The 23743-nt window shown below is 39.0% G+C and overlaps 3 protein-coding genes across 8 annotated transcripts in view; 1 reads left to right on the forward strand and 2 right to left on the reverse strand.

Annotated features, from left to right (window-relative positions):
* The window catches only part of LOC131248881 (structural maintenance of chromosomes protein 5), a 111802-nt gene that overhangs the window by 31919 nt on the left and 56140 nt on the right, over positions 1 to 23743 (forward strand). For 5 of the 6 annotated variants that reach the window (XR_009172523.1, XR_009172521.1, XR_009172522.1 and 2 more), the window contains exons 13-20: positions 2778 to 2906; positions 2980 to 3078; positions 3237 to 3402; positions 3482 to 3627; positions 3715 to 3778; positions 3899 to 4023; positions 4245 to 4322; positions 9324 to 9396. Coding sequence is in view for 2 of the 6 variants with exons in the window: in XM_058249382.1 (XP_058105365.1) it covers positions 2778 to 2906; positions 2980 to 3078; positions 3237 to 3402; positions 3482 to 3627; positions 3715 to 3778; positions 3899 to 4023; positions 4245 to 4322; positions 9324 to 9396 (880 nt within the window). In the remaining 4 variants the exon portion in view is untranslated. The remainder of the gene's footprint in view (positions 1 to 2777; positions 2907 to 2979; positions 3079 to 3236; positions 3403 to 3481; positions 3628 to 3714; positions 3779 to 3898; positions 4024 to 4244; positions 4323 to 9323; positions 9397 to 23743) is intronic. The other variant, XM_058249384.1, reaches the window with a different exon arrangement.
* Positions 15378 to 16313, reverse strand: LOC131248883 (uncharacterized). Its single transcript, XM_058249386.1, has 2 exons — positions 15994 to 16313; positions 15378 to 15905 (listed from the first exon to the last, which is right to left on the reverse strand). The coding sequence occupies exons 1-2, from the start codon at positions 16229 to 16231 to the stop codon at positions 15727 to 15729; spliced, it is 417 nt and encodes a 138-aa protein (XP_058105369.1). The 5' UTR covers positions 16232 to 16313; the 3' UTR covers positions 15378 to 15726.
* LOC131248882 (uncharacterized) lies at positions 19034 to 19894 on the reverse strand. The gene is made up of 2 exons (XM_058249385.1): positions 19158 to 19894; positions 19034 to 19081 (listed from the first exon to the last, which is right to left on the reverse strand). Exon 1 carries the CDS (start codon positions 19832 to 19834, stop codon positions 19265 to 19267), a length of 570 nt encoding a protein of 189 aa, XP_058105368.1. The 5' UTR covers positions 19835 to 19894; the 3' UTR covers positions 19034 to 19081; positions 19158 to 19264.

Genomic DNA, 23743 nt, shown 5'->3' on the forward strand with positions numbered 1-23743 from the left:
TAACGGCTTTATCATCATCTGCGAAAAAAAGGCTTTATTAAAAAGATGCAGAGCCAATTGAGAGGCAGCATGAATATAGTGTGGCCATTACAGAGATGAGACTGTTGAGATGGTTGTCTGGGAAAACTTGGATAGATAAAATCAAGAATGGGGTCATTTGAGCCAAATGTAGTTCCAGTTAGGAGATAAAATTTATGATAAGAGCTGATTGAGATGGTTCGACAATGTGCTTATAAAAGTGGAGACTGCACAGTTAGGAAGGGAAATTTGATTAGGTTTGAAGGACCTGAATGAGGATGGGGAGAAGACTAAAGAGCACTTGGATCGAGGTGGTGACAAGGGATGTGAAGGCTTGTTTAGTTACAGAAAATAGACTGTTAGGAATGATTGGCGATACATGATGTGTAAAGCTGACCCTGAATAGTTGGGACAAGGTTAGAGGGATGTGCAGGCTTGTTTACAAAAGTAGGGCCATAGATAGGAACAACATGATATGTAAAGCTGACCCCAAAGAGCTGGGACAAGGCTATCATCATATGATGATGTTGTAGGAACGATTGGCATAAAATGATGTGTAAAGCTGACTCCAAATAGTTGGGACATGGCTATGATGATGACAATGAAGATGATGCTAAACTTTAACTAGGAAGAAATGAAGCCTAAAGGTGCAGAGGTTGCCCTATTTATAGAAAGCCTCAGGTCAACACCTAAGCACAGCCCAAGGATAAGAGAGAAGTCAAACACTAAGCTAGAGATGATTTCCAAATTGACATCTATATTAATGCACTATTCCGTGGTCCAAACATCTTCCTAGAAGCCCAAGCAATAGCATTGGTGGAATCTCTCTAAATGATGAGGTGTTCTGTAAAACCTCTATGATTACTTGGATTGTGGTCGCTCTAGTATGTGGTGTGGAATTGGTACGAGGTACGGTACTTTCTCCAATACTTGGTAAACTCGTGGTAGGATCCAATGTTCCATGTATTGATAGTATTAGCTGATATCAGTGTTATAACCAATGTTTTAAATATCGTTATTGCGTAATATATCGCACCCTTGGGATATGGATACATATCGGTTATCGCATGGGATATATCAGTTGTATCGCGTAATTTATCGTTGATGTGGGAAACATGGAAACATTGGGAAATTGGTCGAATTTTTCAATGAAACTTCAGGGATAATTGAAAAAGACATCAATACACTTAGAAATCAAAATATTACAAAAAAAAGGGTGCACATAATAGGGGTTTCCTTTGTATAAGGTCCTAATATGCGCTTTTCAACTGAACTTATGCAAGTATATTCAAAGTCTATTCATATAATTTATAAATGTAAGAAGCCATGTATAGAAACCCAAGCAATACATTCAAAAGCAAAAGAAGAATTACTAGATGAGGTTACATACATGTTTAATTTCATGTTTGGATACAAAGATTGCAATTGATTTGCGAGAAATTGAGAAATTTAGATTTTTCTCAATTTTTCGCAACTTAACCCATCTCCCCCAAATCTCAAAATCGAAGTTCCAATGATTTTTCATGGCAAACATAAAGAATCATAGATTTGTAACCATTTGACACTGGTTTAACATGATTTACAACAGAAACATGGATAAAAAAAATTGAAAATGCTCACCAAATTGAATAAGTGGGATGTATCGACACTACCTATGCGTTTCGTATCGCACAGGTGAGATAAAAGATATATCGTGGGATATATCGGCCGATATCGTCGATATTTAAAACACTGGTTATAACCAACCAACATGAGATACAGGGTAATTGGAAAATTCCCCTATATCGAACAAGATGTCGCATTTGTTGCATGATATTTTGCGAGATATTGATCTATTTCAAAGTGCTGCACATTCTCCTTTATAAAGTTCCCTCATAGCGATGATACATCATACATGTGATATGTATCGTCTATACTCCAGCTAAAATCCAGGAAATTCAGTAAAAAGAAAGAAAATTAAGAAGACTAAAAAATCCCATTTCTCAAAATTTTTTGCCTAACTGTTTGTAGCTGAATTTAGTGTCCTTTAAAAAAATAGCTGAATTTAGAAAGCTCCACTTGGGTTGTTTAACAACAAATCTCGTTTTTAGTGGAGAAATCGTGATCCAAGAGGTGGAAACAAGCTGTGACTTGTGAACTTTGGGAACATCATTCGAGGGACAAGAGACCCCACTCCTTTGCTAATTGGACTTCATTTGAAGTGGTGGTTGTGAATCTTGTGACTTTTGAGGAACCATAGGAAGTCTTGCTAGAGAAGAATACTATGGCAGTTGCCCATATGTGCTTATCTACTTTGCACAAAGGATGTTGTTCTCTTCGAGTTTATGCACAAGATCTACTAGCCATGGGATTCCTTCATATTTAATACTCACAACAATCCCTACTACCCTCCTTCGAATCTAGTTATCCTGCACGTACATGCGGGCACGCACACACATACACATACACATACCCGGTATGGGATGCAAACCGATTCTTGACCCCACCAAGGATCCTCCCAAAATCTTGACGCCACCAGGGGTCCTACAAAATCTATCTCCCACCCGCTCTACTCTTCTCATTTTATTTGCTATAATATCCTTGTTTTTCAAAAAAATTTGTGTAGCTTATCCTTTAGTTTGGGTACCATCTTTTAGCTTTCCTATGACTGCATCAAAATTTATACATTATTTAAAGGTGCTCTCTTTAGTATTGCAATTCTCTGTCTGTTTGTTTCTCTTAATGTTGATAAAGTTTTTTTTTTAATAAATAAATTGCAGTCCTTCGTAACTCAGGATTCTGCTGATCGGGACTTCTTGGTCAGAAACTTGAAGTCATTTGACATTCCGGTTCTAAACTACGTTGGAGATGGTAGCTCTAATAAAGTGCCATTTCAAGTTTCTGAGGAGGTATTCATCATTGGATATCACCACTGCTGAGCTTCTTCCTCTATGGTTTCTTTAGTCATTTAATTCTGTGCAGATGCTTAGGCTTGGTATCTACTCGAGACTTGATCAAGTTTTTGATGCTCCTGCTGCTGTAAAGGAAGTGCTGATTAGCCAAGCTACACTAGAACATTCTGTATGCTTACTCTTTCATCTGTTCTTATTTTCTTTGAATACTGCCGACATCTATCAGGTTGTGCAAAGAACCTGGCTTTTATTAGATGCAGTTTAAGAGTTTTTTTTTTTCCTTTCTTTCACAGCTTATTTGTTCTAGCTCTTTATATCTTTTGCCAGTACATCGGGTCGAGTGAAACTGATCAGAAGGCTGATGAGGTCCCACAATTAGGAATTTTAGATCTTTGGACTCCCGATAATCACTACCGATGGTCTAGATCTAGATATGGTGGCCATCTCTCAGCAAGTGTTGAAACAGTGGTTCCTTCACGTCTTTTTTTATCTAGTATGTTTCATGAAGAATATCTTTATACTTTTATCTGTAATCCATGTCTGTGGTTTGTCTTACATTGCCACTCTTGCAGGTTTGGATGTTGGGGAGGTTGAAAGGCTCAGGTCTACAAAGAAGGAACTTGAAGAGACCATTTTTGGTCTTGAGGAAAGTTTCAAAACGCTTCAGTCAGAACAAAGACATTTAGAGGATGAAGCAGCGAAGCTTCACCGACGGCGGGTATCTTGAAATGAAGATAAGGAATGATTTTCATGTGACTTTCTGATACTTGAATACTCTAACCTCTTCAAATTATTGAACATGCAGGAGGAAATTATGAACAGCATACAGCTTGAGAAGAGAAAGCGTCGTGATATGGAAGGCCGTGTTTGTATGTGCTGTTTTGTTTTGTTTTTTTTTTTTTCCCCTATGGCTATGTTGCAATATGTGTTATATAAGCTTAATTTTTTTAGTTTCCTCGTAATTTAGAAATTTACTGGATTGGTTCTAGTTCAAAGAAAAAGGAAACTTGAGTCTATGGAGAAAGAGGATGATCTGGAGACAAATACACAAAGGCTAATTGATCACGCTGCAAAGTTGAACAGTCAACGATTCCAAATTGCCATTGAAATTAAGGTACAATTGCATTCAGACTTTGTACTCCTAGTCAATGGGTGACTGTATTCTTGTATAGGTACCTGACTTGTTGGCAGTTTCTGTTCAAATTCGCTTGCTGTAGTCTTGTGAGTTGTCTGCATAAGATGTACTTGTCTACTCTATCTTGAGAGGTTGATTTTCTTTTTCTTTTTCTTTTTTGAAGGATGAGAGGTTGATTTTCTTAACACTTTCTTTTATAGAATTTGCTTATTGAGGCAGTTTCCTTCAAATGGAGATTCGCTGAAAAACACATGAGAGCCATCGAGCTCGACACAAAGGTAGACGTTGCCTTCTCATTTTCGAGTGCTTGGGGCATTTTATCGTTGTACCGCTTTTAAATATTATCCACAATGACATATGATGTAACTTCTTGATGCTACCCATTGTTTTTTTATATTGTGTATTTGTTTTGGCTAAGCAGATCATTCTCTGTTGTTATGTGTTGCATGGACTTGACTAACTATTAGAACAATGTTTGTAACTATTGATTAAAAAAGAAGAGTCTATTGGGACTGCAAATCCTATTTCTACTTTATTTTTATTTATTTTTTAATCTTTAACTATTCTATTTGGACTCCTGATTCAGGAAGGATGGGACGGCATGCGCAAGATAGTCTGTTGTTGTTAGACAAATTTTAAGGGGTATTGCCGCTATGGAACTGACCATTATACTGGTTGTGGGCTTTTGAACTATTTAAGATACACATTATACTAGTTGCTAAAACCTCGCGGTCAGTCCCGTACATGGGCCAGCATTTACCTGTGAAATATATATATTTTTCATTAGTTTCAAATTTGCTAAAATAATATGAAAACTAACTTTACTGCGACAACTCACATGCCATTATGGTGCTCCTCGACCTCACCGTGGCTTGGCACTCGAACATTCCAACCATGTCGCGGAATCTATCAATATGTTGATGATATATAGCAATAAGGGTAAGTATTGAATGGTTGAGATGAATATATGGAGAATATAAGTGCGGAACACATTTACCTCACTACCGAAGGTGCCTTTCCCTAGACAGTTGGGGAATATAAGTGATCGTACACCTCATGTACAACCCTCTTTAATGAATTGCCTTCATAGAGTCTTCGGTTACACATCAGTACAATAAAATAGGGATACATGATATGCGAAGAATTAGAAGAGTACTGAAGCATATAGAAGATAAAATAAATCATATAAATATAACTACCAACTAGCCTGATGAAGTGGGTGAGAAAGTGTCATTTTCCAATGGTCGTCTATTATTGCATGCACCCACTTATATGTCTTGGGGGCTTTAGTCTTGATAGCGTCTTTCATCAGGTGTATGGACGCACACAGCGACCCTATCGATAGATCTTTCTCATTGTCAACCACCCTCAACACAACGTAAATGGGCTCCAGAATAACCACTACATTGTGCATGCGCTCCCAAAACGCGTTGCTCAACTCAAGCTCCTCGATTCTCGAGGCTACTCTCTTCCCCCTCTTATTCCAATTTGCGTATTCCCGAGAGCTGAAAAACTCTCGTAGCCCTTGCCTGTGTTTGAGGAGGCTATTTAAGACGATATAATTTGTGGTGAACCACGTCGCCCCATGGCGCACTATATCCCCACCACACCTCTTGCGCATTGTTGATAATAACCATGTGTGGTTGTATATGAAGGTCGTGATGAGCTGTGCGTCAGTAATAACAGCCTTCATTGACGGCCCATCCTTAATTACCTCCAGTATGAGATCGATGTAATGAGCTGCGTAAGGGGTCCATACACATGATACTTGTCCATTATATCCTTTCCTGCCTTGAAAAATGTACTCCTATTGTCCTTAACAAACTACACAATGTTCTTCCTCCTAACTCTTGCATGACATTGTGCATTAGTTTGTAAATATAGTCCGCGTTTTAATCTTATTACTAGCATGTATAGACTTTAGGAACATCGCCCGTCTCCTACAATAGACCATAAAATTTATGACCAACATCCTCGTCAGTTCGGTCCAACCTTTACGCATGACATTGCAACCGTACATCTACCATAATTGCCTATATGAATCTACATAAGTCTTCATCTCCGTATATTCATGATTCAAATACTTCCCCATGATCTCACAGGGCATGGGCGGTTGCATACCCTCACCCCCATGCTGCACTTATCATATTCTTGAAGTGCAGGCTCGTTACGGCATTCGCGTGGATTTAATCATAAATAAAAAAAAAACTTCGCTATAAACTTTCCCACTTTCTTCCGCACATCCATTGCAGTCCACAAGAAATCTCCTTTAGTTTCTTTTGTGTCCCCCCACCTCTTTGTACACCCTTAGAAACCAACCCCCCCCCCCCACATATGCTCATGGGTATAACCCTCAAATGTAGGCCTACTCGCTTATCACCACTTCTCTTGATCCCTTTCCCACTGATCCCATAGGGACTCTTGAACTGCGCATGTATGTCCAGGATTATCCTTATCACCTAGATCCATTACATCCTTGTCACCTACGTATGGTGGCCCTCCTCCCCAAGTTCATCTTTTATCTTCATTTTAAAATTTTTTTTTTTTGCAACACAGCCCTCATTCTACTTTCACATCCTGTGGGCACTTAGGGTAGCCCGCAACGTTACGATAACCTCTCGCTAAATGCTTCTTCAAGTGGGTTACCACATATACTTCTGAATCGATTATCTGGAATAGGTTGACTGTATCTCCATCCTATATTAGGCTGTCATGTTTTACCTGTAAAAGAACATTCTATTAACAAAGGCAAGATGCTATATCCAAAATAATTTTTTTTAAAAAATAAAATTTTAATAATTTTTCATTATTTTTTAATTAAAAATTATTTTTATTCCAAAAATTGACAAAAAAACATATTAAATCAGAAAATCAAAATCAGAAAATCAACCCTCATACATGTTTGGTTTCATGTTTGGAGTGCAACATCGCAAGCAATTTGGGAGAAATTGGTGAAAATTTGAAATTTCCCTAATTTCCCCAAATCGGGCTACTTCCACTCGAATTTCAAAATTAGAGTGTATGTGATGATCACTTCATCAAATACTCATAAATATTTCAAAATTATTCTCAATTGACAGTTCCTTGAAGGGAAATTTTGAAAAAAAAAATATTTTAATAAATTTTAAATTAAAAATAAATTTTATTTTTTGAAAATTGACTAGGACTTAACAAATCAGTAGATCAAGCCTCATGTAGGCTTGATTTCATGTTTGGTGTGCAACATTGCAAGCAATTTGAGAGAAATTGGGAAAATTTTGAAAATTTCCCATTTTACCCCAAATCGGGCCACCCACACTAAAATCTGGAAATTAGAGTGTATGTGATGATAAAATCATCAAAGACTCGTAAATATTTTGAAATTGCACTCAATTGGTTGCTAGTTGAAGGGAATTAAAAAAAGTAATATTTTAATAATTTTTTAATCTTTTAATTAAAAAAAATATTTTTTTTTCTGAAATTTGAAAACAAGTTAACAAATCAATAGATCAAACCTCATACATGCTTGATTTCATGTTTGGAGTACAACATTGCAAGCAATTTCGGAGAAATTGGGAAAATTTCAAAATTTTCTCAAAATTTCTGAAATCGGGCCACCTACACTCAAATCTCGAAATCGAAGGTTGAAATCCTTTAGGGCTTGTTTGATTTTCCATGATACATGTAAATCACGGTAAACAAGTAATTATTACTTTTTCACCATGTTTGAAAATATGAGAGTAATTCCACTTCGAAAATCGAAACAAAGTGTTGATTTAAATATGTGGACGGCCTAATCCAACCTTAAATGAGCATGGTATATGAAAGGGGCAGATTCATGCAATCTTAACAAACAAATAAAATATTAGCCTGCCTTATACATCATAAACACAAGAAAGAAATAAGGTTAATTTAGCATTGATTAGGGCCATCCATCACAAACACGAAGTATTGAATCTTAAAATCTGAATTTAGTTGGATCCGGCGAAAGATAGAACTTTCGTCTTGCAATAGGTCCGTCTAAAGATCCAAGTGGATTTTCTAATCCAGAAAAATAAGAATTTCCTGGATTGGGAAATCTGAAAAATTCAGAAAAAAAAAATGGTGGTTCTTCAAATTTAGATTTGGGTGTTGGGTTTTATGGGGGGGGGATGAAAATCTTTTGAGATCTAATGATCTAGATAAAAAGAAACAAGATTTGACTTCTAGATCTAAAGATTCTAGGAAAAAAGGAAGAAACTGGGGTTAAAGAAAAGAGTACCTTGAGAAAAGAGAGAATTAGAAAGAAATAGGGGATGAGAAATCGTTTACCTAGGCCTCACGCCCTCTTCCAATCACTGGAAGTCGAAGACGAGATCGTTAGAAGCAAAAAAGCTCTTTTTTTTTTTTCCATAAACATAACATAACATCCTATGGGTTTAGGGCAACCCTTATAAATTCGTAAGTACATGAAATTACCAAAATACCCCTACTAAAAAAAGTTTCAAAAAAAAGAAATTCGCACAAAATTGTGCATAAACTGTCTCAAAACTTAATTAATTGAAATGTTTATAAACTAAATGTAAATTTAAGATGCCCGATGGGCCCCGATGATAGTGCCGTGAAGGTGGTGTAATGAAGGTGGGCCGTGACGATCCAACGGTCCGATCACACCATCCTTGCGATCTAATGGTCCAAATGTCTCCTCTAAGCAACTTACACATGTCACGAACACGTGTAAGGTCTTCAACCTCTAGAGATCCGATCTGTATCTGTCATCTAACCACATCGACATGGGTAATGCACGCCTCTTGCATTGATATACTTTGAATGGCCTGGTGTCCGCATCACTCTTCCTTTATATATTAAGTCAAAAGGCAACTATCCCCAAAATACTCCTTAACTTACAACACGAAATATGCATCTTAAGTGTACCTAATATACTAAGGGATGCATAAACAAAAAACAAGACTAGGCGAGCATTACCATTGTACGGTCCCTTATTTTATTCATCCGGGTGGGCTGTAAGACTGTATGGCCCACATCCACAGTTGTTTGCAAAAGGATATAATTGTTTGTCCCAAGCATGTTCCAGAACTTATACATTTTTTATTCTAGAAGTAAAGCTCCTCTTATCAAATTAAGGAACCTTTGAATCTATTTAGCATGTCCTTTCTCACACTATCATGAATAGCTTATTTGTATCCTTTTTCTCACGCCATCATTAGTATACTTCTCTTTGGAACATAATTAGCATCATAGTTTTGTCATCCTTGGTTAATTATTCTCATCTTCCTTATTTTTATTTGATTGTCTCTTAGATTAGGGAATTGGAAGTTAGTTTGAAGCCACACGAAAAGGCTGCCCTACAAGCATCCATACACTATGAGAATTGTAAGTAATAATTATGTGTACAAAAATCCATTCCTTTATTAAAAAGGCAGAAGTTAAGTATATGATCTTTTAAGTCTGTTGTCATGTCAAGCATCAACAATTTTTCGTGTGTTGTTTACCCTTCGTGTTCTATTATAACGATTAATAGATATTTCACAAGAGTATGTGGATGTGCCGGCTTAAAAATATGATTGCTTGTTATGGATAATCTAAAATAACAAGTTATCTGCTGCTTATTTATACTTGATGCTAATAGTACACTTTCAATATCATTACATATATCTACATGGACGTGTTGGGCCTGATGCATTTTCGGATTTCCAGGGGTCTCCGTTAATTTCGTTTTAGAGTTTCTCATTATGTTTGATGTTTGGGTGATGACCTGTCCATAATAGGTCCAATATGGATGGTTCATTTTGATTTAGTTCACGCCATTTTGAATTTTCTGCATTTTGTGAGTGCATGACCATCACATTCTATCAGATTATCAAATTGCCGAAGGAAAAAAAAGAAAAGAAAAGGAAAACTCACACATGAAGACACAAGATTGTACATACACCCAGTGTTTGGAGAATAGGTATTGTTACATGTATTAATGACTAGGGATATGGAAACATGTATCGGACCATCGGTGTCGCCGGTACTCGGAAAACTATCATTGTCTTAAGGAAACATTGGGGAAAGGTTGGGAAAAAAGGTGAAATTTTTAAATGAAACTTCAAGGGATGTTAAAAGACGCATTTTTTTTTTCCTTAAAGGGTTAAAAGGCACATGTTTACACATTTAACAATTAGAATATGCATAATAAGTTTCCATTTTGTAGGGGCCTAAACCATGTGCTGTTGAAAAAATTAGCACAAAATAAATATATAAAATTTGTAGCAAATTAACGGATTAGCCAACACTCATCAATATATAAAATTTATACACTAATAATAGTGGAAAACACATTTTTCAATATAAAATGGAGAAACTAGGATTTCCCCATTTCCCCACATTTTCCTCTTAAATGGTAATTTTTCATAACAAATTCATGTTAATGCATGACAATTTCCATTGCAATCTATACATTTGAAAAAAGACATTCTTATGGATTTTTTGTCACCTTTGAGTTTTGGCCCTTCTCTGCTTCAAGTTGATATTTGGATTTTCCTAATTTTCTTTCGGCTTTTCACTATTTACAGATGCTTTCTTGGGATTCTTTTAAAAATATCATTGGTATCCGTAATATTGCTAAATATCATTGATGCTATGGAAAATATTGGTGATATTTGGAAAATTTTAAAATGGGAGCAGTTTCTGTTTCACTGAGTTGACTACATTGATAATATCGACAATATTATCAATATCGTCGGTATTTGGAACCGGTATTCTAAATATCGGTATCGCATACGTATCGCACCCTTGGGATACGGATACGTATCGGCTATCGCATGGGATATATCGGTTGTATCACGTGATGCTTCGCTATTGTTGGAAACATTAGGAAATTGGTCGAATTTTTCAATATAACTTCAGTGATTGTTAAAAAAGACATCAACACACACTTATAATTCAAAACATTACAAAAAATGTGTTTTTTTTTTTTTTGTTATGGGGTCTTAATCTATAAGTTGTCTACTGAATTGATGCAAGTATATTCAAAGTTTATTCATATAATTTATAAATATAAGAAGACGTGTAGAAACACAATCAATACATTCAAAAGAAAAAGAAGATTCACTAGACCATGATACCTATAGGTTTGATTTTATGTTTGGATTGATTGAAATCATAGATTTTTAACAATGTGACATTGATTTAACATGATTTATAGAAAAAATGATTGTAAATCGAAGATGCTTACTAGATTGAACATGTGGGATATATCCCACTACTTGTGCGTTTCGTATTGCACAGGTGGGATACAAGATATATTGTGGGATATATGGGCCAATATTGTCGATACTTAAAACTAATTGGAACAATGCCTACACCTAATGCATGAACAAGGTTATGTTAATAGTTTACCACCATTCATGTTCCCATAAATGTGTATTTTGAGACGAGAATTCACAACATGGGACCTCTTGATGAATGCATTGAATATCGTACGTAGGTATTGTGTCACCACATGTAAAAGGCAGGTTTAAGATGTGTGCTTGCTAAAATGCACTCAATATTGCTCCTTTTGCTAGGTTTCTATCATAACCACCATTTTGGATCGAACTTTATCTAACTAGACCATTGTACTCTAGTATTGAAAAATAGCTATGTAATGGCCACAACGGTAATAGTTCAGCCGGGTACACGTCATGGGGTCATTACGGTCTGCTCCAAAAAAATCGGATTGTTTGCCATTACATGTATATATGCCCCCTTTTAGGTGCCATGTTGCTATTTTCCGTATTTCTCCTCTACGTCTTGATATCTTTGAAAAATTGCAACTCAACTTGGAGTAAAAAATGTTTCCAAGAGACCACCTGAGATCTCTCTCAGGAGAATCCCGAGAGAACAAGAGTGTCTTAGAGATGAGTAGAGGGAAACATAAAGAGAAGACAAAGATTGAGATCTTGAGAGCGAGGGCTCTCTTGTGCACCATCTCAAGATCAAGAGACTCGAGAGGAGCTCTGCTAGTGAAAGACCCTTCGCATGAGTTAGTTTGGGAGAGCGAGAGATAGGTTGAAGGTGCGACCGAGAGGAAGAGATGATCGAAAAGGTAAAGAGAAGATCCAGGATTTAGGCAATCGTCGGAAGGACTTTGAAGCAGACTTTCCTGGAAGAGAAAGAGGCAGGCTGCCGTCAAGGTATGGTTTCAGAGAGACCCTACTTCCCCTTACGATGAAGGTATCCTTTTGAGGGTTCTAAGATACATGATGATGATATCCCATTATGACCACCACCCTCGGGGGAGCAGATGCGAGGCTAAGCCCTGGGGCAAAGAGGAAGCTTATCAAGTTGGTGGAGTCTCTAGAGGTTTGTCTTTAGATTGGACAAAAGATTTTCACCAAGGCATATTGGGTAGGGTCCTCACCACTTTTCCAGTGGTGGAGGAAGGTTGGACGATCGTTCCCTTAGGTGCTCTTCTAATAGGGCGGAGAGATGTGTCGTTCTCGACCGCAATTGGTGTTGCTTCAACCGAAGGTGAAGAAGCACCACCTTCGACTCGGTGCCCCAGTGGAGTGCGAGGCGGGAGGTAGACATGTGGCCCCTTGCTTCACATGGGGCCCCTTCGATGGCCACACCCCAATCCTAGTTGCCCATCCCATTCCTTGCGTTCCATCCTCTGGGCAGGTGATGAGTGGTGATGATCTTAGATCTTCCCTGATCATGGCCCAGCCACGTGGCGTCTCTCGACCCCAATCCAAATCTTGAGGTAGGGCCTTCTCTTCCATCGGCATGTAGTCGGGGCCCATCCTTTCTTGAGCGAGGTGTGGTAGCTGAACCTATGAACACTCCACTAGCAAATGCATGCACCGCCCATATTTGAGTGGGAGGCTCGACGGCCAGACATGGCGGCGTGAGATCTGTTCTCTTCGGCCACTTTGGGAACCTTGCCTTGACGTGTCTTGCTAACATCATCTCCCTTGCTAGATGATATTTCGGCATTTCATGGCGTTGATAGCCTTGCTAGCCCATCCTCTCTTGCGAACACGTGGTAGGCCTCTACTTCCTCTTGAGTCTTCAGGTTCTCTTTTTGCGAGACGACTCTCTTGAGCTGGATGGGGCCGCTGCGCGTGTGATCTCGAGATCCTTCGTTGGAGTTGGTGTCGACCTTGTCAGTTAGGCTAACCCTAGGGAGGCACGTGGAGAGGCAAGTTTTACTGGTGGCCTTGATAAAGATCTCGTGATGACGCATGCGGCCTTGACGTTAGATGCTGATGAGAGGGCCTTTAATGGCTTTGACAGCCTTGCCAGGACCGTCTCTTCCACAAGGACATGTGGTTGGCCTTTGCAACCATTCGACACCTTGGATTCTTTCTCCATTTATGATTGACAGAGAGGATTCTGACAATGGTAGCTCCATTTCTAAGGTGTCGACGACGTGTGGCCCCCTCTTTCCATCCTTCGGGACATGTCAATCCATTCGCTTCGCTTGCTTACATCAGCACCTGCCATTGTCACCCAAAGAGATTCAAGGATGCATGCAGTCTCCTCGAGCTACTTCTGACTAACACCACTGGCAACCTTGGTTCTCTCTCTCTCCCTACTTTGCCTCTGGAGCAAACAGGTGGCTACCTTATTAATTCTCCCCTGCTAGCAGCTGCCATATGCATTAAATATCCCAACAACCCTCACCCCCGGCCCCGCCCCCGCCCCCAATCTTCTGCCACCCATCTTGATTGAGATGACCATCGGTTTTCAGGCCCTTCATAACCTTTCTTGCTTTCTCCCTCTTAACATCCAAAACTCCATTACCCTTTCAAATTCTTGCTTAGCCTTGTCCCTTCTCCCTCAAGGTTCCTGCCCCTCCTTCGACTATGGCTTCCCTTCCCCTCTCAACACCTCTCCCTATTATCTTAAGAATCCTATATCCTCGAACCCCTGCTCCCTTCTCACTCCCAAACTAGTCCTTGGTTCCTGTCCTTCCCTTCCCTTCCCCTACAATCATAGAGACTCTTCCTCCCTTGGAGCTACTCTCTTGGCTGATTCCCCTTGGACATGCTTGATGTTTCTCCCCTTAAAGTTCAGATTATGGCATCCATGGCAAGGAATCATCATCATCCCTCCCCCCCCCCATAAAGGAAAAAAAAAAAAAAAAAACCCACTTCCTCCCCACCCTTCTTAGTGAATTGCAAATACCCCCAATCGGTTAAGAATGCTTTCATCGAGTTTGGGAATTCGATCGAGGTCCCTTTTGGAGAATGGGATGAGGACTGTAGCTGTGTTCCATTTTATTGAAAGGAAAGGGACTTTGGTGGTTTAGGAAGCCCCATAAATCCTCTAAAGGGTGGAGAGAGTTAGTCAGTCTTGAATCCTTCATTAACGATGAGACTGGCTCTAGCTCTTGAAGCTCAAAGAAAGGCAAAAGGGTTGTCTATGTTCTTCAATGAAGATCTTATCCCGAAATGTTCATTCCTTTGGCTATAGGCCGAAAAGGGCACAAGTCAAAGATGTGTTGTAGGTTTAAAGTGCAGATTATTTCCCTTTAGGAGACCAAGTTGTAGTCCGCCAACTAGTTGATGTTGGACTCCCTTTGGGGTGCTCGTAGTAAGGATTGGCTCTCGCTCGACGTAGTTGGCTCTGCGAGTGGTATCCTGGTGGCTTGGAACTCTTCTGAGTGGGTCAAAGAAGATGCTTTATCTAAGCCTTCTTGATCTCAATGGTTATGAGTAGTGTTCGCAATATCGATACTATCAACCAATGTTGTTAAATCGCATATGCGATCGTGTGTGATTGCATATGCCTGTGTGCATATGCGATCGCACAATCGCATATGCGGTTGCACAAATTATTATTATTTTTTTAAAAACATTTTTCAAAAAATTTAAAAAAAATTAGAAAAATAGGGATAAAATTAAGAAAAAATAAATAAATTATTATATGCCATTGGCCCTTGCAATACATTTAATTTAAGTAACATAAAACCAATTACATAATGAATTAAATATTATGTAATCATTTATCAACAATTCTACATTCTACAATATAGTTAACTTAACATTTAAGATTTAACAAATATGAAATATCAACATTCAACACTACATCAACAACCAACATCAACACACTTAGTAAACAAAATGAGGAAGTTATTTATTTATTATTCATCTAATCATATACTATATACATTGATCTATTTGACATTGTGGCATATCACCACCACCATCATCATCTGAGTCATCTCCTTCTTCTACATACACTTCTTCTTCCGTTTCTTCATCATCTGTATGTACTAATACGTCATCAACATCCAATGGTGGATCTTTAGCTTGATCATTATCATCATCTCATTCTTCCATCTCCTTAATCTATTCAACGAGTTGAAGGCTACTACTCGCCCTCTGGCTCCCCCCATACTTCACCTTCTAGTGGTACTACTTTCACCAGGTGTCAATCCGTATGCAGCATCTTCAACTTGCGTCCATGTCAGTTCCTCTCCAGCAAATACCGGTTCCTCCGTCTCTACGAGCCACTCGTTATCTGCATCCAACTCATCTAAGCCGATAGGGTCAAAGAAACCAGGCTTTTCTTTCCTAGTTTGGAATCGTTCTCGTAATTTCTGATTGTATTGAACGAAAACTAAGTTATTGAGCTTTTTTGGCTTAAAGAGATTCCTTTTCTTGGTATGAATCTGCATGAAAGAAAACGCATTTGACATTAGCTATTTAGGTAGTTAATTTAGCTTAGGCCTTACACTAAAAAATTGAAGTTTACAATTACTAAACAGTCTAAACTTACCGACACGAATGTGCTCCAATTGTGCTCGCAACCACTGGCAGAGCACGTGAGTCCAAGAATCCTCATAGCCAGCTTCTTTAGAGCTGGATCCTTCCTGTTCGGGTCCACTCCATAGGCAGCCCACCAGTCAGCTGAGAAAAACAGTTTAAGTAGGTTAGAGTCACTTTGTAGAAAAACTATTTGTAAGACACTAAGACTGACATTCATAGTAGTACTTACTGGGTAATTTCATTGTTCGATGCCTTATTACGATATCCCTTGAGAATATCCCCTCAGTTTTTGTATAGAAGTTCAGCAAAGTTGAGATCTTGTCCTGTTCTTCTCTATTTGGAATAATTCTTTCCAAGACATTCATAAATCCAACCATATGCATAGTAAGTGCTTCTGGTGGATCAACAGAAGTGAATAAACAAGCTGGGTTAAGGATGCAAGCAGTTGAATACAATGGAGATGACATTTGGCTCCCCCATCTTCTATCTATAATATCTAAAATTGGCTTCTAATAACGGTCTCTATGGTTAAAATGGTCCATGATCTTATTTTTCGCCCTCTCCATCGCATCAGATATGTAGCCCATTGCAGGCTTCTCATCCTTGTCCACCAATCGCAACACAGTGACTAAGGGCTCGGATGCTTTTAGCACCTTTACCACTAGTGTCTAAAAACTTTGCGAAAGGATTGTTTGTTGAACCTGTTTCCCCTCAGTCTTCTTTGACCAAGGCCTACTTGTAAAATCGGCCGACACTACAAAGCTTCTAAGTTTTGATTTTTTTGCATGCAGTCTTTGTAGTGTTAAAAAGGCTGTAGCGAAATAGGTGACTGCTGGACATAGCAAGTTACCCTCAATGTGTTTTCTCATTCGACTGAGAAGAATGACGTGTTTGTACATAAAGACCGTGATTCTTCTAGCCCTTCCAATCACACTTATAAATAACCTACCTATATCTTCTAACATAAGATCAACATAATGGGCCGCATAAGGGGTCCAAAATAAACGACGCCTCTTCTTCATAAGAAGACGTCTGACCATTACATATGAGGCTACGTTGTCTGTAATTACTTGTATAACATATTCCTCACCTATTTCCTCAACTGCATTATCTAGTAAACTATACAAGTATTCTCCTATGTGTGAATGACCCGATGCATCCGCGGACTTCAAGAACATTGTCCCAACTGGACAATTTACCAAAAAGTTAATGAGAGACCGACCGAACCTATCGATCCATCTCTTGACAATTAGTGAACACCCATATGTTTTCCACGATTCCTTATATTCAGTTATGAAGAATCGTGTATATTCAATTTCAATTTTCAGGCTTGTTTCCCTCATTTCATGATATGAAGGAGGTTTAAGCCCAGGTCCAAATTGACCTATAGCCTCAACCATTACTTTGAAGCCTCTCGATTTAACGGCGTTGAAAGCAATGCCGGTTTGGTAAAACCACTTGACAATTTATTGAATAGTGGTTTTCCTATGTTTTTGTTTATATCGGTTCTATAAAGTTGTTTGAGCCGGCCCTTTGCCTCTACCCCTTTGGTCGATCACATCCTCGGGGTGTGGTCTACACCATCTATTCATCGGCCCATGCCCTCGGGCTCTTTTCGAGACCGTTGGTCATACTTGTTGTCTAGACCGGCCTGTTGAAGTAGGGGGAGTGGGACTAGCTTCATCTACATTAACTACGTTTATATCTTCATATGCATCTTGTTCCCAATATTCCTCCTGAAGTAGGGTACTATCGCTTCTCTTTCTTGACTGTTTTTTCATATACTCCATAATCTCCATTCGGATTTTCGGAGTAATTTTGTCACATGCTTTTGCATTTGACCTCGATAAATGTGCAAGGTGTTGCTTGTGCCTTGCAATGCCACTGGAACCCACGTACCCACATAACTCATATACTATGTGACTCTTTTCCGAAACACTACGGTAGTGCCTACACTTCCAACCCGGGTCATTCGACTTGGGTTTCATGGAGGAAGATTGGGAAGAAGACATTATGTTAGTGGTGTGTGTATTGATTGCTAGTAGCCTAGTATTATAAAGTAACTAGAAAGTAAACTAAAAAGTAAAAACTAAAGTAAGAGACTAAGAGTAAAGAGACTACAGAGAGAGAGAGAGAGAGAGAGAGAGAGAGAGAGAGAGAGAGAGAGAGTTGAGTTACACTTGTAGAAAGGGAGAAGAAGAGGGAAAAGAAAAGGAGAAAGAGAGAGAGTTGAGTTACACTTCTAGACTTGTAGTAAAAAAGAGGGCAGATAGAGATTTACACACAAACAAAATTACAATTACAAATTTAAAAAGAGGTTCCAAATTCTTCAATCTTCACTTCTTGTCCAAGTTGTCTTCACTCTTCACTTTTGCCTTAAGTCCTTGACCCTTGAGTCTTGATCTTGATTCTAGAATTATGTAGAATGTAGACTTGTAAAGTTGTGTTGTTGTAAGTTGAAAGTTGTAACGCTAAATCACTAACACAACACTAACTTGTAACTTGTAACAAAGTAACAATGTAACAAACAAACTAAAAAAAAATGTTGGAAGTTGTTAGAAAACTTAGAACTTGGATATTATGAAACTTTAAGAGAGAATGAGATAGAAAGAGAGATGGATAATAGATTAGAAACTAGAAAGAGAGATAGAAAGAGAGAGTGGTGGGTGTGTTGGGTGAATATTTATAACTTGGAATAATTAGAAATTAGAAAGAGAGTTCAATTCAATGGATGGAGAGCTTGGTTGTCTTGTAATGTCTCTCAAATCTTAATTTTTGAATCCTTGTGGATGTATGTATGTCCCTTGATTGAAACTTCAATCTTGAAAAAAATATGGATGGAGGAGTGGAGCTTGGGGCTTCGAATTGTGTAAGAGAGTGTAAGAGAGCAAAATAGAGATAGAGAGAGTTTGAGCTTCGAGTGCATGTAGGAGTGCTTAGAATCCCTTTTTATAGAGAAAAAAATCAGGATTAAAAAAAAAATTAAAATTTTCCAACGGTTAGTAGAGCTGAGCATGTTTGACTCGATCCGACCAGATCCAACCCGATTCGAACTGAACCGATGGCCTGGATCGGTGCGGTTCGAGCAGGATCAGGCAGATCTGACCGTTAATCGGATTGGGTACGGGTCAATGTCAATTCGGACCGGACCGATCCGAAATCGGATTTGATTGGATCCGATCTGATTTGGACCGGATGTATTAATAACTAATAATTTACTATTTTACCGCTTATCCATATATATATATATGTATATATATATATATACCGGCAACATTAGAAAGAACCGTCTCAGGAAGCTGCTTTGGATCACCAACCTTCAAGAAGAGATTTCAAATTAGGCTCAACCATTGATCATTAATCAGGTATTTGCCAAATCCATGAAGCAATTACCATAATACATTTGGTTCCATTTGATTTTAGAAGCTGTAGAGGAATCAGAGTTGCCGGTTCAAGAGCTTAAATTTGTAAACAAGAAAGCAAAATCAGCAGAGTAGGGTTCATAAAACCAAAATCTGGTTCAGTGTTAAAAATAAATAAATAAACAACCAACAGATCAACATGTAGGATAGAATGAAGAAATATACTTGAGCTGCTTCATCAATAACAACAGCATGAAACAGAGAATCTTTAGATGGGTTTCCAAATCTGAAACCAGAAATGGGTTCTGAGCAAACTCCATAAAGATCACCACTACAGTCACTGAGAGTAGTCATCACCATTTCGGCTTCCCTTAAGATTGCTTTGCGTAATTTGTGCTTAAGTGCTTTGACTTCGTCGGAAGATCTCCTTTCTCGAGACTGAGCAGCCGCTAGATGCACACAAATAGCTTTCTTTTGTGCATACAGAACTTTGAGCTTCGCCCCAATTACTTCATCTGACATTTCCTGCTTGGCATCCTCTATAGGGTCCCCATCTTCTGAAAGGCTTTTTGCATCCACATTGCCATCTCTTAAGTTAGCAAGTTTAGACTCATAGAACCGAATGCTATCAACTAATTTTTCTAATTTAGAACAGAGTGCCATGGAAGAATCACCGTCTGTATCATTTTTTGCATCACTTCCATTCATCTTAAAACAGAAACATCTCCCGAATTCGCAATCTTCTTAAAATTTTCAAAAATAAAAATAAAAAAATGGACCGATCCGAACCTTGCCCAATCTGATCCGACTCGGTTTTCCTGATTGAATCGGACTTGGATCGGTTCAGGTCAGCAGGGGTTCGGATTGGTCCGAGTTAGATGACCCGGACTCAGTCCCGGATCCGATCGTGTTTGGGTCAGGCCATGTAGAATCCGGACCGACTCGAGTTGGACCCAATCCGATTCGACTCGGTCCGATGCCGAGCTCTAACGGTTAGAAATCTGACCGTTGGCAACTATGCGATCGCATATCATGGCAAATGTGGCATATGCGATCACATGTGCAATGATCGCATATGCCACTGTCGCATATGCGAATGTGCATTTGCACATGACAACGTTGCTATCAACTGATATATTGGCCGATAATATTGTTATCGCATGCAAGCGATAAGAAACCCACAAAAAACACTCGGAATTTTTTTTAAAAAAAGATTCTTTGTATCTTGTGATATATTGAAGGATATCGCACGATTTTCGTCGATATTGTCACAATTTTTGTCGATATTGTTAGGATATCATGTATTATTTGTGGATTTTATGACAGACTCACGGATTTATTGCAGATTCTGTCACGAACTCACAAGCCTACTGTAGCAAACAACCATATTTCGACGATAAAATGGCCGGAGATGTCGGGGTTGCATAATTACCGAAAATCGATTTTTTTTTTTTTAAATGAAAATCTTTGAATCGATGTGAGAGAAGGGATTGCAGTACCTGTAGAAGAAGATTGTGTAATCGGACTAAGAATTTGGTGGGCCACTCCATCGATCGACAGCGGTGCATTGTAAGTGTGATTTCCTTTTTCTTTTCTTCGAATGGATAAAGATTCAAATGGCAACAAAGATTTCAGCAAGAAATCCGTTAAAATCGTGGAGATTTGGCTTCGGAAAGGGAGAAATTTTAGGAAATTTGGGGTTCCGGTCCATCCGGAACCCTCTTTCTTCGAAAATGGCTTCAGCTGATCCCTTTTACAGGGAAATTCGATCGCTCTTATCGTACTGAGTAAACTCTGTTGGGCCCATCGTGAATGTATGTGGTTTATCCATGTCATCCATCCGTTTTTCCAGCTTGTTTAAAGGGTTGAGCCCAAAACTGAAGCATATCCAAAGCTCAAGTGGACCATACCATAGGAAATAGTGGGAATAATGATTTCCACCGTTGAAACCTTGCTAGGCTCCACTATGATATTTATTTGTCATCCAACTGGTCATAAGACCACAAAAACATGGATGAAGGGAAAACACAAAAATAAGCTTGATCCAAAACTTTTGTGGCCCCCAGGAATTTTTCAACGGTGGACGTTCAATTCACATTGTTTCCGGTGGTGTGGTCCATTTGAGCTTTGGATATGCTTTATTTTTGGCTCAAGCCCTAAAATTATATGGTAAATTGGATGGAAGGAGTGGATAAAATATATAAATGGATGGATGCTTTATTTGACCCCACAAAGTTTACTCAGTACGCTTAGCGTAGTGAGTTACACTGGACGTGGATTTGCTGCGAAAGCCTTTTGTAGGAATTTACTACGCTGGAAACCTATGTGGGGCCCAGCGTGATGTTTGTGAGAAATCCATATCGTCCATCCGTTTTATGAGCTCATTTTAGTGTGTGAGACCAAAAGTGAGTAGGATCCAAGACACAAGTGGTCCATACTAAAGGAAAATGTCGTTATTGAAATTCCTACTGTTTAAACCTCCTTGAGGTCGACAGTGATGTAAACACGCCATCCATACCGTTCATAATGTCATTCCTACAGGGATGAACTGAAAACACAAATATTAGTATTATTCAAAACTTTTGTGGCCCCACGAATATTTCAATTGTGGACATTCAATCCTCACGTTTTCGGCCCACTTAGGTATTAGATCTGGCTTGTTTTTGGCCTCATGTCCTAAAATGAACTCACAAAACGGATGTATGGAGTGGATTTCTCACAAACATCACAGTGGGCCCCACCTTGGTTCCAAGCTTAGGAACTCCCCCCGAAAGGCTTTCGTAGCAGATCCGCATCCAGTTACACTTTAGGTGGCTCAGGTCGGACCTTGATTGTCGGGCTCACACTGATTTGTGTCTTAAATCCACACTGACCAACATTTTTGAAAGATCATTTTAAGCTATGATCCCAAAAACGAAGCAGATCCAAATCTTATGTGGGCCATTCTACAGGAAACAATAGTGATTGAATCCTCACCATTAAAAACTTTATGGGGCCCAACAGAATGTTTATTTGCCATCTAACCTGTTGATAAGGTCACAAAGATCTAGATGAAGAGACCAGACAAATATCAAATTGATTTAAAACTTGTGGTCCACGAGAAGTTTTTAATGGTCGATTACCACTGTTTCGTGTATTATGGTCCACTTGGGATTTGGATCTGCTTCATATTTTGAATCATTCCTTAAAATGAGCTTTCAATAGTTATGGATGGTGTGGATGTATTCACATACGTCAAAGTGCCCCCAACAGTCAGGGGTCCCACCCACCTCGTTGGATCCTGGGATGCGGATTGCGTACTGACAACGTCAGTAGTGAGGTGGCTATTGACACTACTCTGTGGGCCCCACACGATGTGTGTTTTATCCAGCCCCAAGGTATTCAAAATCGGTTACGTATCGGCCGTAACGGTCGATACGTAACGGTAAGGGTTGATACCGTTACGCAATACGACTCCAAAACGGGGCACCTCTGTTTTTGGGGTTTGTAACGGCTGTTACGGTACTGTAACAACTGTTATGGGCCATAACCCTAAAGAAAATGGGAAAAAAATGGAAAAACTTTTTTTTTTTCCTTTTCCTTTCTTTTCTTTTCTTCTTCTTTTTGGGCTACGACGCTGCTGTGGCTGTGGTTGCGGCACTGCTGTGGCGGCGGCAGCAGCAGTTGCTGCTCCCCTTCTTCTCTCTCTCTCTCTCTCTTTTCAGTCCCCTCTCTCTTCTTTCCCTCTTTTCTTTTTAGTTTCCCTCTCTTCTTTTCATTTTCCCTCTTTAGAAAAAACGAATGTACTGCGTGGCTGTGAAACAACCATGCACTTATTAATTTTTTTTATACGCTGCAGTGCACGCATCACAGTGTACATGCACTGTTTGTTACGTGGGGCCCACCTTGATTTATGTGTAGTATATCCATGCTGTCCATAATTTTTCAGGTTCATTTTAATGCACGATCCTTGAAATGAAGGCATCCAAATCTCAATTGGACCTCGTAGTTGGGATTGAATGCCAACCGTTAAAATTTTCTTTGGGCCCACTATAATGTTTATGTTCCATCGAACCTGTTGATGAGGTCACATAGACCTTGACCTTGATGAAGGGAGAACACAAATAACAACTTGATCCAAAAAAAAATGTCTTAAGTAAAATTTAATGGTGGGAATTAAATCCTTATTTTGTGGTCCACCTAAGATTTGGATCAACCTCATTTTTTGGACCATGCCTTGAAATGAGTTGGCAAAAAGGATGTACCGCATGGATATACAACAAATGCATTGGGGTGGGCCCCACTTTTTAAAGGCATACTCACTAGTGGTCCACCAAAAATTTAGATCTACCTGAATTTTTGGACCATGCCTTAAAATGAGTTGGCAAAAAGGATTGACGACATGGATATACAAATACATCGAGGTGGCCCGCTTGGCCCACTAGTGGTCCACTTAAGATTTGGATTTACCTCATTTTTTTTTTTCCAATACCCTTAAATGTGTTGCCAAAATGGATGGATGACATGCATATATAATACATAATCGATTTGGCCCTAAAAATTTATACATGAGGTATATATCAACTCAAAATTAACAAATTAAAATTTGAGACCATTGTTGCTAAGTCACAATCCCAA

The sequence above is a fragment of the Magnolia sinica genome, chromosome 6 (genome assembly GCF_029962835.1).
Source record: "Magnolia sinica isolate HGM2019 chromosome 6, MsV1, whole genome shotgun sequence".
Taxonomy (NCBI): domain Eukaryota; kingdom Viridiplantae; phylum Streptophyta; class Magnoliopsida; order Magnoliales; family Magnoliaceae; genus Magnolia; species Magnolia sinica.